The following is a 17159-nucleotide window of genomic DNA, read 5'->3' as shown; positions in this document are numbered from 1 at the left end:
CTGTCTGATGTATTTCAGCATGCAGATTGTTATCATCAGTCATCTTGTTTACATGACTCCAGAATATATGTCCTCTAGTCCAGAGGTCATCAACTCCCGGTCAGCAACGCGGTGCCAGTCTGTGACCTGAGACAGACCTCCCCCCACACGCACTCCCTTCCCCACAGCTGCTTTGCACACATGCGTGCCAGTGCTGGCGTGAGTGCTCCCCCCCCTTCTCACATGTGCCCGAGCTCCTGCACAAAGGGGTGGTCACGCGCAAGGGTGGGCAGGTGCTCGTGCGCAAAGGGATGGGGGAGCGCTCACACCGCGCTGGCATGCGTGCACTCCCCACTGCTTCGCGCATGCACCCGAGAGTATGCACGCGCAAACACGGGGTGCCCTGCCTTCCTCAGAGACTCAGCTGGTCTGCAGTCCCAAAAAGGTTGGGGACCGCTGCTCTAGTCTACACACTTCTGTGCAGAGGAAAATGCTAAAAACAATAACAATTAAAGCAATTTAATTCTTTTCATATTTCCTTGCTATATTGAGATGCCAGGATCTCCCTTAGGATCTAAAGATGATCATGGAAGAAGACAGTAACTGATGGTAACTAGATACTAGATGTTCTGGAAAATTGTACAAATTCCTCTGCCTGCCCTGATGTGTGCAGTGTCTGTGTTTGCACATTGGAGACAAAAAGAGAACAAAATATATTTAAAGTCATTTACTATTGATATATTAATTTACATAATATTTTATAATGTTCAAGCCAATTTTTCTTTAAAGCAAAAGGTTATTAAAATGGTTAAAATATATAAAAGAGCATAAACATAGTATCAACACTAATCTACCATGACACAGGTCCTACTTGCATGCTATGTAGCAGGAATGTAGGCTAGAGTGAGAGTAACTTGTCCAAAAGCAGGTAATGAGTCCACTTGGAATATAACACAAATTTTCAAGGCAAATCCAGCTCTCTTCATCAGTATCAAAAGGGTCGTGCTGTGGGTGTACATTTGACTGTTGCACAATTACACAACACAAATTTTAACTGTTACCAATTTTTCTCACAATCCACTTTTCTAAGAAGAATGGATTTATTAAGTACCAGCAAATTGTGTGGGATATTTTGTGTTAAATGTGCTGCTGAGAGGTACGACTTAGAATGATGGAATATAATCCATGCAACTGTTCAAGTGACTGGTCATCTCCCCCACCAAGTACCGATGATTTGCTAAGACTTCCTTTCCATTACTTTTAATTGCTGAAGGACATTGAAGTAGGCAGTGCTCTGCTGAATTAATCATTAACTCATCTTTTAAAGGTCAATCTTCTAAAATACTCATGAATCATGAACTTGTTAGTTTACAAAACCATGTTTGTATTGCTATAATAAGAAATAATTCCATAATGCCCAATGGAATAAAGAAAATATTAAAAACAGTATTTCTTTTTAGCAATGAATAGTAGTGTGCATTCATTCCTGTTTTCTTCAGAGTTCTGTGAACGTGTTTTGCTGCATTCAATATAAATGTATGTAAATCCATTCATGCATTGAAACATTGACAGATACTGTATACTATTTGTCCATTGAGGGAAAACTACAAAATAAGGTGTCCTAACTGTTTTAATTGCTCAAGTGAACCCTAACAGAGCTTTTTTCACAAATAGGAAGGACCTAGATTCATGATGGAAATCAGAAACCACAGCTAAGCATCCTCTGGGAATCCCTACATGCCCCAGAATAACCCACTGGTGAGCGTGCAGAAAATGCTTTTCTAATGCAGGAGCACTAAGAAGGAACACTGTCCAAACTCTTCTGTGCAGTGTAGCATAGGCTGACTGTAACAAACAAATTGTATTTTGCAGGGTAAAATGCCCAAGGCTACTTCAGTTAATTTAGCAATTGGAGAAATAGAGGCTTTGCACTGTGTTCTTTTAATTGTTGACCTATTCAACAGCTGTACCTTAACAAGATCAGCAGTACCCCTAGTTTGTTTTTTTAGATTCCTCTGAAGAATAATTGAGGCCATAGTAATACAAAAACCAGAAAAAATATACCCATTTGCACAGTCATAAAAATAAACTTCCTGATTACAGCATGTGTTTTTCTAGGTGTAGAGTTACTGAAACTTCATAGCCAAAATATTTCTTCGCTTGTTTTGCCCTGGATCATAAGAGGACTTCAGATTTTTTCTGGTTGCACATCCTAGCCTGCGGTACACTTTGCGAGCTTGCCACTTAAAAATAAGTCAGAAAATACTTGGACTAACAATTTTTATCCTTCCATTGGCCGTTAGACAAGTGGTGGCATCTGCAAAGCCAGAGAAGGAAAGGCCTGCCTTATATGGAAAGCTCTATGCAGTGACACAATGGCTCCAATATAAAGTGTTGCTCGGCCTGAGCTTGAAGGCAAAGGAACAAAGAAACACCAAGTGACTCTTTTAGAGACCAAACAGGAATTGGAAGAGCACCAAATTCATCTTGCAATGGAGAAATTTAAGGCTGCTATGTTACTGGCTGGGGTAGGGGATGCACTGGGATACCGGAATTTCACAAGGGAGAACAATGCTTTAGGTGCACAGATCCAAGGGGAACTGAAAGAAATTGGAGGACTTGAGAATCTGGTTCTATCCTCTGACAAATGGCCAGTGAGTGACAATACTCTTCTGCACATGGCTACAGCAGAAGCTCTCATCACAGGTAGGAAAAAACTCAGTTGTCTGCATACAAGCTGGGATGAGATAAAATGCTGGAAAACACTTGTAACTGAAATATAGTGGTAGCTGATTAGTGAGTGTATACAGAGATGTGTATTATATTCAGTGAACAATGTATAGCATACTCTGCATTGGCCCTGTAGTGGCTAAGAATATGAATTGTGAGATGAGTTTGGTTCAAATACCACCTCATTAGTGAATTCACTTTAGGCAAGCCACAATGTCACAGATTTTTATATCCAATCTGAGGAACATAGTATCCGGATGGCTGTTGTAAGTACTGAAAATAATTATATCTGAAGCACTTAAAAGTATTCTGTTTTATTTGAAAATGCTATTTGTTCAAAGTTGCTTCTAACTTACGGTGATCTTATGAATCAGCAACCTTCCATAAGTCCTGTTAGTAACAGTCCTATTCAAGCCTGGCAAACACAAGGCCATGGCTTCTTTAACGGAGTCAATCCTTCTCATATTTAGTCTTTTTTTTTTCTCTGCTACCTTCAGTTTGACCCAGGATTATTGTTTAAGTAATACTGTGAAGTAATCCTACTAAGTATAGTGGCAAGGTTTCTTATTTCTTGCTCTTTTGCTTGGTTGATAAATCCCTAACATTATTTGTATAAATCAAGATAATACATAGTTTTATATGGGATATATTGGTACAAATTTACCTTGAATTAAATGTGGATGGGGAATGGGAAATCTATCTCATTTTTATCAATCATAGGTTCCAGTTTCTACCACATAAACATACAGTTGCCTCTCATAATAAGAATAAATTCTTTTCTGCATCAAAAGGTGTCTAAAAGTATGCATTACAATTGTATCTAATTTATATGCAATATTTTTGGCTCACACACAGTGCGGCCACTGCACAAAATATGAGAACAGAAAGTTAAAACAGTTGGGGAAACGTATGATATTTGTCTACAGCAGCATCTATAGCCCTGCTAAATACGAATATACTTTTCTAAACGACTGTCTTGTTCTATGTTTGATCTGAGCAATGTCAAAGTCAATGAAATTTCCCTTACATTCCACTGTTATCTTAATGAGGCCAAGATGCTCTAAATTTAGCTGCTAAAGGACTCTTGAAGAGAATCTTGGACATTTCATATTTAGCTACTGGCTAGCCAATGGTATGAACAAAAGCAAAAGCCCTAAAGATAATAGCCAAGATGTCAACCTATCAAGTGAAAGGATGACTAACATACTTCTGAATATAGTCACTTAGTCAGTGATTAAATGCACATCACATGTTTCTTGCTTCTTGATCTCTATGCAAACATAAATGTTATTTGCAAGGCTTATCAAGCTGTTCTGCAATGATTTTGACTTATACCAGCTTTAGAACAGCAAGCCACATATCCATCTACAGTATATGGTATAGAGCAGGGCAGCTATTGTCAAAATAGATCTTGGTCTTGAGTCCATCCACTGCAGTTACAGAAACTGGCTATATCTGTCGGCTGGTGTGCAATTTTTCACATATTTTTAAAAAAACATTTTAAAAATGTATTCTCTAAGGCTTTCACGGCTGGGACCCGATGGTTGTTGTATGTTTTTCAGGCTGCTTGGTCGTGTACTGGAGGTTTTTCCCCCTAATGTTTTGCCAGTCTCTGTGGCTGGCATCTTCAGAGGACAGGAGTTAGAAGTCTGACAGAGTTTTAAAAATTATGTCTTTTTAAAAAATTATGTACAGAAAATGAATCACATCCAGAAATGGTAGTTTCTGGCTTTCCGCAGCCTTTTCAAAAGAGCACTATACTGTGGATAATTTGGAATCTGGCTGCTGCAGGGAGTCCTTTCTACCTATGTTCGGTGATACTGTACACACAGTGCTTTAAAATACAGTGGACCCTCTACTTACAGAATTAATCCGTATTGGAACAGTGGCTGCAGGTCAAAAAGTCTGTAGGTCGAGTCTCCATTGACCTACAATGCATAGAAAACCGATTAATCCGTAACCTGCTGTTTTTGTTCCGTTTTTGTTCCATTTTGGGTTTTTTTCCGGTCTATAGGTCGATTCTCTGGCTGCAAGTCGAATCTAAATTTTGCAGCCAGAGAAGTCTGTAACTCGAAATGTCTGTAAGTCGAGGGTCCACTGTAAGTATTGGGGATGCTGCAGTCTGAACATTTGGCTCATAACACCATAGATTTGCTATTTATTACAACTCTACCATCAACAGTCACAGTAGCAGCTAACACTGAAAAACATTAAAATGTGTACAGGGCTTGCCTTTTGCAGATTACTTTCTAAAGTTTCAGTGTTCTTCATCTGCTTGCAGTTTATCTCTCTGTTCACTTATTTTATATAGAAATGCAGCAAATTAAGCCTTATGTGGAGCAGGAATAAAGGGATAGGGGAAGTGTTATTTGCTTTATTTCTCAGTGCTAGGTTGTTCAAAGGGAAGGGAAAGGAACAGTAAAAGAGTTATTAAGCTGATCTGTTACAGGCAATACAATGTTTCAAAACAACATTTGACAGGGATGAGCTGTGACCTCACCAAAGTCTGAATGTGAGAATTAGATGCTACATTCTCTGACTGTATGATACTGTATTAAAAATCTTATTCTCTGTTGGATACTTTATCTGTGCTTCATTTATGTTTGGATAAGCACAGGAACAACTTTGTGGGACACATTCTTTTTTTGAGCATTTAGGACCCGTTTACACATGAGGAGAACAGATCTGTGTTGGTTATAGTTGAGACCAGAATTTGGAAGAGTTATCTTTTTGACTTTAACTCCCAGAATCCCCACCACCACCAGTGCTATGCTAGTAGATGAATTATGGGTGTTATAGTCCAAAAAAGAAATATTTTCAAGCTCTGAACTTAGCCATCTTCAAGCTGATTACAGCTATTCTTTAGAACTCACTTTGTGGCTGCCACCCTCCTTCTGTAGTTTCTGGGTTACTATCAAAGCCAAAGGACCTGCAAATGATCAGAGGCCCATGAACCTCTTTCTTCATATATATGCTCACCTGCTCATCCTTGCAGTTCTTTGTGGCCTGATAGTATCTTCCAATAGGACATACATTCAAGCAGGAATCAGCAATACAGCTCACTGCCACATTGATTTTAGACAGAAAGATTTAGACAGAAGACTTACTGGAACATGAAATCAGTACAGTGGTACGTCGCAAGACGATTACCTAGCAAAATGACAAACCCGCAAGATGATGACTTTTTGCGATCACTGTTGCGCTTCGCAAAACGGTTTTCCCTATGGGCGATTTTTGCTGGATGATGTTTGGGTCCATGCTTCGCAAGATGATTTTTTTAAGGGACACTGTTTCACAAGATGACAAATTTGCCAGCCTGGGTCCGTGCTTCGCAAGACGATTGTTTTAACAGTCGCTGTTTTGCAAGACAGCAATTTTCGCTGAATGAATTAACATCATCTTGCGAGGAACTACTGTATATAACAAAAACAGGATCCTAACTGAGAACCTTCCTCTTGGCTGAGTTGTGTCATGGCAAAATATTTACCAGTCTTCCAGATACATTTTTAATCCATTGGCAGAGATATTTCCTTATCAAGCCACTTCATACCTGAGACTCCCTACTGGAGGCTGTAGAAAAGTGTCCTCTATCCCCCAGCCTGTAGCACTTCCAAACCAAATGTGTGTGTTGACCTGATCAAAGATGACAGGCACCAGGACTTAGGCACACAGTAATCTCACAAGGAACCCATTGAAGCAAAGAACACTTTTCATGGAGTCCAGGTCATTTTACAGATTCAAAATTTCCCCTGGAAGTTCTGACAGGGTGGCTGATGACAGACCTCACAATACTATTTAATGAAAAATGTCTCAGGCAATTTCACAGGAAATCAAGAGTGAAATGATACCAAATGATTACATGAACAGATAAATCACAAAACAAGCCAAAGCTTTCATGTACTCCTCTTTCATGAACATGAAACATTCATGTTTAAGAGGCTTATTTTTGTCCAAGATCCTTGCTCACAGCTTTGCTCTCCTGAAACCACTGTTACAAAATGGTCTATCTGAGGGTCAACTAGACATAATACTGAGTTCTGAATTGGAGGCTGAAAAACATAGATTTCTCCTTAGCAAAGCTATTAGAATTACACAAGAAGCCTGTGTTTACCCTTTGATTATGAGTCGCAAAAAAGCAAATTAATTAGCAATATTCAGAAATGTGAATATTGTCGTAGAACACTCAGACATCTTTTATCCCTTCATGGAGCACTATTCCAAATGCAGAGCTAACCGCCTTATGTAGTTTGGCCTAAACAGCAAGACAGCCAGCAGACAGTCTGTGTAGAGACCAGCAGAAGTGCCCAGTGCTGTTCTCCAGAGAAGAAGGCAAACTCCAAATGACTGCCTGTGGTAGGTCCGGTACTAGGAAGCAACCTGTTAATGGTAGAGCTCTGGAGAACAAAGCTAACCAGTTTTGCTCTCCACTAAGTTCACCCACTCTCTGTCTTTGCTCAGGCAGCCTTGGAACTTGAAGTACAAAGCTCTGAAGTACAAGAGTGTATCAGTGAAAAAATCTTTCCTCGTTGAAAAGAGTAATCTGTAAAAACAAAACAAAACAAGAAGTTGAAATCAATGGAAAAGATAGGACAACCAATGGAAGATACACTTAATTGGTCCCCAGAGCATAGGTTCTTTGCCCTGCATTTCAGCTGCAGGAATAAAATTTCCACTGCTTCTTTTGGTATTTTGTATACTGGAGTACTGTGGTTCAGGTTGTGAATTTATGTCTATTCAAAAAAGTAACTACTCTGGGAACTTGCAGTTAGAAGAAGAATTTTACATTTTATCGTTTCTGGAAATCTATTCAGAGATAAATCAGAAGAATAAAACATCCTAAACATTATGAAAACATGTGGCTGTCTCTCTCAAGAATAAGGACAGCTGTTATCTTTCCAGATTTTATCACGTGCCACTAGTTTGCAATACTGGTTACAATTATTGGTGTGGAGCTTCCAAATCTCAGTAAACTTGCACAAGATTTCACTAGCACAACTGTTTAGAGTAGACATATCCACAGCAGGGTGCTAAGGAGTAACTAATCCATGCTAACCAACCTTAATAAATAAAAAAGCATGTAGATCATAGATTGCCTTCCCTTTCTTTTAAACACTTCTCCTTCCGTTGTTTCGCCTAATTGTATAACACGTTTTTTCACCTGAGCAGATTATTGGTGTTTAGAAGATCTTTACCGGGAACTTGTAAAACGTTATGTTGATGTTATTGACATACTTCCTGGGAGACGGTCAGACCCTGCCACAATTGAAGGTTGCTCACAACTGAAGCCAGACAACTATCTACTAGCTTGGCACACACCATTTAATGAGAAAGGTAAGGTGGATTATTGTGGGCTGGAACAACACCTCTGCAGTAAAATGGGGAAAATGTATTTTCTGCTTGTTAGCCGTAAACAGATGTGACCTTGCTTGTAACAACATGCTTTTTTCATTATTTTTAATTAAATGAAGGTGTAGGTATGTACACTGTTGCCATGGTCATATCAGGGGGTGAGGATGATGTCCCTTGAGAGGAACAACATGCCTCTCTCTCTTGTCTGCCCTTTTAATTTTTTTTAAAAAGGTCTTTATGCACATGTTCAGATGTGCAATTTTAATTACAGGTTACAAAAAGGGAATTGCAAAGCAGAAAAAGAAAGAAAAAGAAAGAAGGTGAGGGAGGAGCAAAGGAAGTGGGGAACGTGGGAATGGGGAAAAGGTAGGCAGACAATGAATGGGAGGAAAGTGGCAGTCCATTACTGCGTGAAACTGTGGCATAAAATACTGTAAATAAACCAGAGCAGAAAATAACATGCAAGGAGCTATTCTGGACCACTGTGGGCCTGGGCATCACATGCTATGACAAGACTCTCTGCAGATTTGATCTTTTTTTTTTTTCCTGGAGAGCGTAATTTCAGCCATTATCCCCCTGCTCCCAAAACTGATACAGTCCAACCTCATTGCCCTTTCAGGTTAACTCAGATTGATTGATTGATTGATTATTTTTACCGCATATTTCTCCTTAGGAAAGGACACAAGGCGGCTTACAAGACTTAAAGACAATATTTAAGAAGAAAACAATAAGTATACAAAAGTGGCATACATAATTAGCAGGCAATATTTAAAGCTAAAAATGCTAAGTATAGACATATTAAAAAGGAACAAACAAAATGCCCCTTTTAGAAATGGGAAACTCAAGCAATTTTAAAAACAGTCAAAGCAGTGATGCATAACAATCCATCTAAAAAGATCACACTCAGGCAGCCAGTCATTGAGGAAAAGCTTGCCTGAAGAAAAAGGTCTTCACTTGCTTGGGGAAGGAGAACGAAGATAAGACCAGCCTGGCCTCCTGTGGGAGGGAGTTCCAAAGCCTTGGAGCAGTGACAGAGAAGGCCTTCTTTTGTGTCCACATCAAATGCCCTTGTGAAGGTGATGGGCTCAAGAGGAAGGCCTCCCCAAATTATCTTAACACCCAAGCAGGGAGAGACAGTCTTTCAAGTAGCTTGGGACCAAGCTGTTTAGGGCTTTATAGGTTTAAGCCAGCACTTTGAATTGTGCCTGGAAATGGATTGGCAGCCAGTGGAGCTGCTGTAACTGGAGGAGTTATGTGATCCCTGTAACCAGCCCCAGTCAGGATACTGGCTGCTACATTTTGGACCCACTAGAGTTTCTAGACACTTTCGATAGGTAGCCCCATATAGAACACATTACAGTAATCCAGTCAGGATGTAGTTAAGGCATGTGTTACAATGGCCAGATCAGACATTTCGATAAACTGTTGCAGCTGGCACACTGATTTTAATTGTGCAAATGTATTCCTGGCTACTGCCAAAACCTGGGCATCCAGGCTCAGAGATGAAACCAGGAGCTCCCCCAAGCTGTGCACTTGTGTTTTCAGAGGGAGTGTAAACCCCTCTGAAGTGGAGTGCATCCCTGTTCCTTGATCTGCCTTTCGACTGACAAGGAGCACCTCTCTCTTGTCTGGGTTCAGTTTCAGTGTACTGTCCTCATTCATTACTGATGCCAAACACTGATCTAGAGCCGAAACAGTTTCATCAGATTTAGGTGGTAAGGAGAGGCAGAGCTGAGTTTAGATGATAAAGACTCATAAAGAGTTGGCAAAAATCTGTAGGAAACAAATCATTTATTTCTCAGTGGTAGGCATAGGTATCTCTGGCATAGAGCTGGGGGATACACCCCCTAATTTTGACAGGAAGTATCTCCCCACCCTGTTCTGCAAGGTATCCTTACTAATTGATAAATTAGTCCCAGCTCACTATTTAGGCTGTGTTCTACGGTTTAAAAAAAATCAAGGCTGCAGTACATACTGGGGCAGTCCTTCCATTAAGCGGAGGAAAGTTATCACCTCAGCAAGTGCTTGAAAGTGACAGTGAGATGTTAAGAGGGGAGATCTGTTTCCCATTCAGTGTGTTCTGTGTCTCTGAGCTAGGCTACTGCCTTCAGATGTATCCCATCATCAGTGTTGAAGTGAGACTCAGTTGTCTGCCTAGTTAGGTTTTGCTCAATGAATGGGAAGGGTGTCATCCAGTTTTTCATTTCAGGTGGCAAAATTTCTTGGACTTGGCTGGGTCTATTACTCCCTTTGTATGGTTCAGTCCACTTTTAAAATAATGGCTGTCTGTGTTTATTTTACAAGTGGGAGTTTTTATGCCACTATTATTATACATAGTTTATATTATTGTTTTAGTCTATTGTGCTTTATCTTTCAGTTTCTTAACATTCCATCTCTTTAACCACTTTATGGTATTTTTAAGGCAAATTCTTGTTAAAGAGATTTAAATTAATAAATAGGCCGTTACATTTAGCATACATTTTTTTCTGAGTTAAATTATGAGGTGCAATCCAGGAATTGTTGTTATGGGCTGTCAAGTCAGAGCCAACTTATAGTGACCCTAATAAGGCCTCCTATGAACAAAGCAACTGAGGCAATTAAGAAGTAGTTCTACCATTTCCACACCCCTGGTGCATTTTCATGGCTAAATGGATTTGAACCCTGGTCTCTAGAGTCCTAGTCACTCTACCCACTACATCACACTGGGTACCCCACAATCCAGGCATACTACCATTGTACCAAACAGGATTCATTTCCAAGTAAACAAGACTACTCAGCTTGTTCAAGGCTACACAGGCTGGCTATCCTTCTTTGAGGTACAGTGGACTATGTTAACTCTGGTGTTTTTTGAAGAAGAAATTTGCATAGCCCAAGAGAACTGTCAAAGGCTCTTCAGGCAATTTTGAGCTGTTCTCCTCTCCGTTTATCTGATTAAAATGCCTAATTTTAGGACAGGCTTACTAGTGAGGTATATTTTCTTTCAATTCTTTATATGCCTTGCAAGTTTCCTCTGTAAAGAAACTCTTGATGTTTTTGGTTGTTACCCCCCCCCCCCATGAACAAAAGACATGTTTCTTCTTTCTGTGCACTATGACCATGAGTAGAAGGATCATGCCTTTTGTACAGGTCTGCAACAATTTCATATCTGCCCAGAGATGCTAAGTGAGCTGCCGGGAATTCCTTTGGTAGGGCATTGTGTCCTTGCATACGTCATCTCAATCTAGTTATCTATTTAAAGAGCCTTTGTCCTTGGCATGATGCCTCCTGGTCCAGATTTTTTTCTCCTGGAATTCTGTATTTATTTTCAGGAACACAATATGTCATGTTTCATTTAAGGGCCTGTACTTGCTACACATTTGTTAGTGTGAAGTGATCTGAAATCAGGTTGCTGAGATGACAAAACTGGATACTGTACATGTATTAAGAGCCAAAGTAAAACTCCCCTGTGGGTCCTCGGGGAAACTTAAATTATTGCTGCCTTGGACTATTTCACTTCTGGCATGCACTGCACAAAACCCGTAAGTGCAACGCATGCAGTCTGCAGAAATCATTTAGTGATCTTTAATCATGTTAGTTCAAAAGAGCTCATTTCTTCATTGGTACAACATGACCTCAGACAAGTGATGCAAACTCCCGTTCCAGCACCATGTTGATATGACACGATATCACTCACTGGGATATAAAACCACTCAACACTATCATCATGTACTGATGAAGTACCATGGCATAAACATTGCAATGTAATATGGTGATTATTTTTGTCTCTGTGCAATCCTCTCTGTTTGACAGACCTGTTGCTTTCCTTGATTTTTCAGTTAGCTCGGAAGGCAAGGTATAGGAGGCCAGGAAACTTCAGCAGATTTATTTCCTATGGCATGACATTGTACGGCACAGCACCCTATCAAACCCATACTATATAGATCTTTCAGGGTAACAGGTAGACCTGTTCCAGGCACCATTCTCTCTTTTATGCCTATAGTGATTGATTCTAAGAAGGTACTTGAGAAGGTGTTAGTACTTTGAAAAACAAGCTCACAAGATGAGAGCATTCATTTTTTTTTTTTGCAATTCTTTTTGATTTATATTTTTTCCCTAAGTAAGTTCAATTGGTGTGATACCCACCATGGTGTAGTGGACAGAGTAGCACAGCAGGGCTTAGGAGGCGTGTGTTTAAATTCTGGCTCAGCCATGGAAACTTACGGGGTGTGTGGAACAGGCAAAATCACTCCTTAAATGCCTCACATACCTTGAAAGTCAGGTAGGGTTGCTATAAGTCAGTTCTGACTTGAAGGCACATAACACAAACTTCAGTTGGTACAGTGAAGTGGTATAAGAGAAATGTCTAACTCGTAGATGTGTAGTCTTGAAAGGTGTTGAAAGGCACAGAGTTCCAGAGCTAACGTTTTAAAAAGTTATGAAACTTATGTACAGTATAACAAAGCTAATTTTTTAAAAACCAAAACAAAGGTTTTTGCAACAAAAATTTGGTGACTTATTCCATTACACGTTGTATTGATTGTTCGTTTTTCTATTTTTAAAAAGAACTTCAGATTAATATGAGAATCAAACTTCACAATTTTAGCTCAAAATGCCTATAAACAGGCCTTAAAGTAACTTTTAAAATAAGAAACTTGTAACTGGAAAATATTATGCATCTCAAAAAATATATTTTCATGTGATGCATTATTTTGGAAATGTAACTTTTTGGTACCTTCGTTTCAAACCAAGTAGAATTGCAGTTAAACCACCATCAAACCATGCTGAACAAGCTAGTCTGACTTGATTGTGAAAGCTAAGCAGTGTCACCTCATGTTAGTATTTGGATGGGATACCATCACCAAATCTCAAGGATTCCTAGATGGAGCTAGGAATAGATGAAAATCCTTGAGGACTGATACCAGTAATGGGACAGGGGAACTAATGGTCTGGTTTAGCATAAGGCAGCTTCCCATGTTTCTAGTTAACTATGTTATTTTTTTTTCACTTTTTAACCAAATTTGCATTATGAAAATATAACATACAAACAGTTTAATCCTCATCTCTGCTGTTCACAAATCATCTTGTCTCCATGCTGCTGTTCACCTGGGCAGCAGTGGGGTAAGATAGGACAGCCACTGAAAATTCAGGTTTCCTTAGGACGATCTTGAGAGAGAAGCTATAGCATGACTATAAACTTTCCCTTGCTGTGGCATTTAAAGGTTAAGATCACAGGGGGAAATATTAGCAGAATGGCCAGCAGACCTGAGAAAATACAGGTGGGATCTGCAACAAACTATACCCTGCGGCAGAGCAATTGCTCTTTAATTCAATTAAGGTAGAGGACACCCAGGTCATGATTTTTTTAATTCCAAGAACGGCATGTAGGTCACAGACTTGTACAGTATTCTGTTGCTCCTAGTCATCATGGAACTCATGTTTATTGCAGCCCTTCTCAGAAATTTTAGTGCATATTAAACAGAGCTTGGAAAAGTGATGTTTTGGATTTCAGCTCCTACTCACTATGCTGGCTAGGAAATACTAGATTATAGTCCAAAATATCACTTTTATAGGCTCTTTACTTGATAAGACCAAGATGATGCCAACCAAATAAACTGCATGTGTATATACTGTCATCTTGTGTGAATGTTCTATTAACAATGTAAAGCATCTCCTATCCATTCTTCTCTCATATGTATGGAAATATTAATTCAAGGATAATATGAATTAATATTCATATTAATTCACAATATGAATTAATATTTTCCTCCCCTAATGTCATACCACACAACCCTCCCCTAATGTCATACCACACAACCCTCCCCTAATGTCATACCACACAACCCTCATTCCTATCTGTCCTGATAGGAAACTGGGTGAAGCTCCCTCAAAAAAAGAATACTATTAGTACTGTTAGCTTAGTAGCTGAGCTGCGGGGAATCAACAGACATTGATACTACACTTACACAGTCCAGTAATCTGCACCCTGGGGGGCGGTCTCTGCAGAATCAGGTTATCTACAGCCTCTTGACTGATTAACCTTTTCACAGCTTTGCTTCTTCCAAAATCATCCTAGAAACATAGAGCACAAGACCAAATTGAAGCCCAGACTAGAAGATGCAACCCTGTCTATCAGCTTACTTGATTCCTTATCTCTCTTTATATCTCCACATTTTCAAATCTTTTTTTGTGTAGTGTGGCTTATCTTCCTATAAGTATTAAATAATTTAAATCATACTGAAATGTAATTGAAACACGCACATTGGCTGAAATCCTCTTGTTTAGAGGAGGGCCATTGAATCAATGGGTATTTGATGAGTCAACTCCTCTATAAATTTCATTGATCCAATGAGCCTAACTCCAGCTGGGATTTGCAACACTAAGCAACAGCGTTTCAATCAGTGACAATTAAATGGCTTAAAATCATGAAAGATAATAGTAAACAAATATATTTTTAGACAAGCATCTGGGATTATAAATTCTGCCCCAATTCTATAAATGTTGGACCACTACCAAAAAGGCCTTCCTGCTTGCACCACCAGAAAACTTCCTTCTCAGGTTACAGCTTAGAAAGCTGATTTTCTAAAATAATTAATTTCCACTACTTGTTATGACAATGTAAAAATGTCATTACTCATTGAAATAAACTGCTTGTTGAGTCACCCATTACTTTTGTTGATTATGATTTTCTCACTTTTTTGGAAGAACAACTCATGACCAATAAAATAGTACAACATGTGAAAAAATTCTGTCAAAATGCCTCTAAAGAGGGTTAAAAAGAATTTTAAAATAACCATGAAAAGTATTTAGAAAGCAGATGCTGTACCAATAACTGTGTTCTTGCTCATCATTATGTTACTTTCAAAATGTAAATTCATTATGCCCTAGTTACCAAAAGGAAGAAAGGAAGAAAACAAAAGGCAATAAAGAAAAGAAAAATAGGGGAAATTTATTATTTACTGGTTAATTACCTTTAAGTCATTGGTTGCGATCTTATTTGTGTTTTCATAAGTTTTGTGTACCTGTCTGCAGCTAATTGTGGTTAGTTGATGAGGTGCTTGGCTACATCTCAGCCATGACCACTTGCTCTAATGAGACATGCTATAGCACCATATCAATTAACCATAATTGTCAGCGGGAAGTTAAACAAACCTTACACAAACACAAATAGAGTTCTGTTTATTATGCCAAAATTCTGACACAGGTAGGAACTAGAGATAGGGACGAATATAAAAACAGACCGGCTTTTTCAACGAAAATAGTCAATTCGTTAAACATTCGTCCCTTCATATTCATGAGTTCCAGAGACCCCCCCACAAATACAAAGGGATGAATATTTACCCATTTTAATTCGTCTTTCATATTTTAAAAAATTCTGCCTATCAGCTGGCGATCAGCTGATCGGAGGCCAATGGGCAGCCACACCTCCCACAGTCAGCCACCCCCACAGCCTACCCACCCCCTTCCTTTTCCTACCTTAGCCCCCACCCAACCCCCACCGACACCCCTTGCCTTAATCGCTGCTGCCAAGGTCTCCATCAGGCTTCCGCAGCCAGGGCGTGTAAAAAAGGAAACTGGCTGCCCTTTGCAAAGATAGCGGCTGTGGCTTCATTTAGGGTAGGGAAGCTGCAGCTGCCATCTTTGCAAAAGGCAGCCAGTTTCCGTTTTTACATGCTGTGGCTGCGTAGGCTTGATAGAAACCTTGGCAGCAGTCATTAAGGTAAGGGTGGATCGGTTGGGGTGGGGTGGGCGCTAACGTAGGGAAAGCAAGGGGGTAGGCTGTGGGGGTGGCTGGCTGTGGGGGTGGCGGCTGCCTATCGGCCTCCAATCAGCTGATCGGCAGCCAGTAGGCAGAATGGCTTTTTTTTGGGGTAATGTTGCTGAAGACAAACTCAATGCCTCATACATGCCTCTCAGTGCCAAAGACCTCTCATTCTGCTGGGGCCAAAAATAATTCCCTCAATACCATGGGCTTCTGTGCCATGAGGTAAACTCTCCTGGGAGGATCCAATTTGTGGGTGAATAACTTGGATGTCTGATATCTAATCTTCATCAAAGTTGGCAGGCATGTTGTGAAAAGACATAGGAAGCTCCATTGTGATTCTGGATTCTCTAAATACCTGGGGGGAGTTTTCCTGGGGTGTTCCCTTTGTGGCTACATAACTCAGGGGTCCATTATCCAATGTTCACCAAATTTTCAGGAGTTATAGAAAAGCGTCTGAGGAAGCTTCTATGCAGATATGGTCTCTCTAGGTGCTTAGGGGTCAGTTTTATAGTCATTTAAAGCAAAGATAAATTGACGGATTGATTCATTGATTCGGTGAAAAATATTCGTATATTCGTATTCGTTGAGTTGCTAACCTTGACGAATCATGAATCAAAATGGATCACCATTTTTTTAATTCATCCCCATCTCTAGTAAGAACCCAAACTCAGCCTCTGATCATCCCAAGCCTCTGAATGTTCTTTCACCTTTGAACACCCTAGGCTAATAAGGGTAAAGGCATGGGAGGAATAATCCTGAATCACAGGGTCTATGAAGGTAGGATTAGCGGAACTAGCTATAAAACTGCTCATTTGCCTCCATGTTGTTGCTGGTGCAGCATCTCAACCTGCTCAGCTCTGCTTGGAGTGACTCTTTGACCAGACGGCTCTACAGCTGCATCCCCACAGACCTGTTTCTTGCCCTACCGGACAGCTCGAGTAAGACAAATGTTGAAATCACAGAAGTGATGTATCAGGAATAGGACAGAACACCAAAAGATTTTCTAGTCTCATTGGTGGACAAACAAGTGGTCATATGACCAAGTTAGCCTTAAACTTTCCTAATAGCTGTTCCTTCATCCTTGAGAACCCTAGGTTTTGTAGTACTGTGAGGGAACTAGAAAGTGTTGGGCATCTGTAAAGAGACTACTCAGAACCTTTTTCAAATGCATAGCATTCAAGCAGTCACTTAAACTGGTTTAAAAACCAACATACATTTGTAGCATAGATAAGCCCCAAGTTAAATTCACAGCTATATTTTTTTTACATAAATCAAAAACTGTTGATACAAATAAGATTTTGCAACCAAGAACAGCTGTGTTTGTTGGCTTATCATACCTTACCATAAGTTTCCTTTTTGT

At 39.8% G+C, this 17159-nt stretch overlaps 1 protein-coding gene and 1 long non-coding RNA gene across 3 annotated transcripts in view; both read left to right on the top strand.

Annotated features, from left to right (window-relative positions):
• LOC144588494 (uncharacterized) overlaps positions 1 to 17159 on the top strand; it is a 394222-nt gene that overhangs the window by 142517 nt on the left and 234546 nt on the right. The gene's annotated exons all lie outside the window — the stretch shown is intronic.
• The window catches only part of ADPRHL1 (ADP-ribosylhydrolase like 1), a 44248-nt gene continuing 27758 nt past the window's right edge, over positions 670 to 17159 (top strand). For both annotated transcript variants that reach the window (XM_078391439.1, XM_020783969.3), the window contains exons 1-2: positions 670 to 2685; positions 7876 to 8040. In XM_078391439.1, the coding sequence (XP_078247565.1) occupies positions 2472 to 2685; positions 7876 to 8040 (379 nt within the window). In that variant the 5' untranslated portion in view covers positions 670 to 2471. The remainder of the gene's footprint in view (positions 2686 to 7875; positions 8041 to 17159) is intronic.

The sequence above is a fragment of the Pogona vitticeps genome, chromosome 3, assembly GCF_051106095.1.
Source record: "Pogona vitticeps strain Pit_001003342236 chromosome 3, PviZW2.1, whole genome shotgun sequence".
Lineage (NCBI taxonomy): Eukaryota > Metazoa > Chordata > Lepidosauria > Squamata > Agamidae > Pogona > Pogona vitticeps.
Note: the sequence above shows the minus strand (reverse complement) of the source record. Positions and strands in the feature narration are given on the sequence as shown.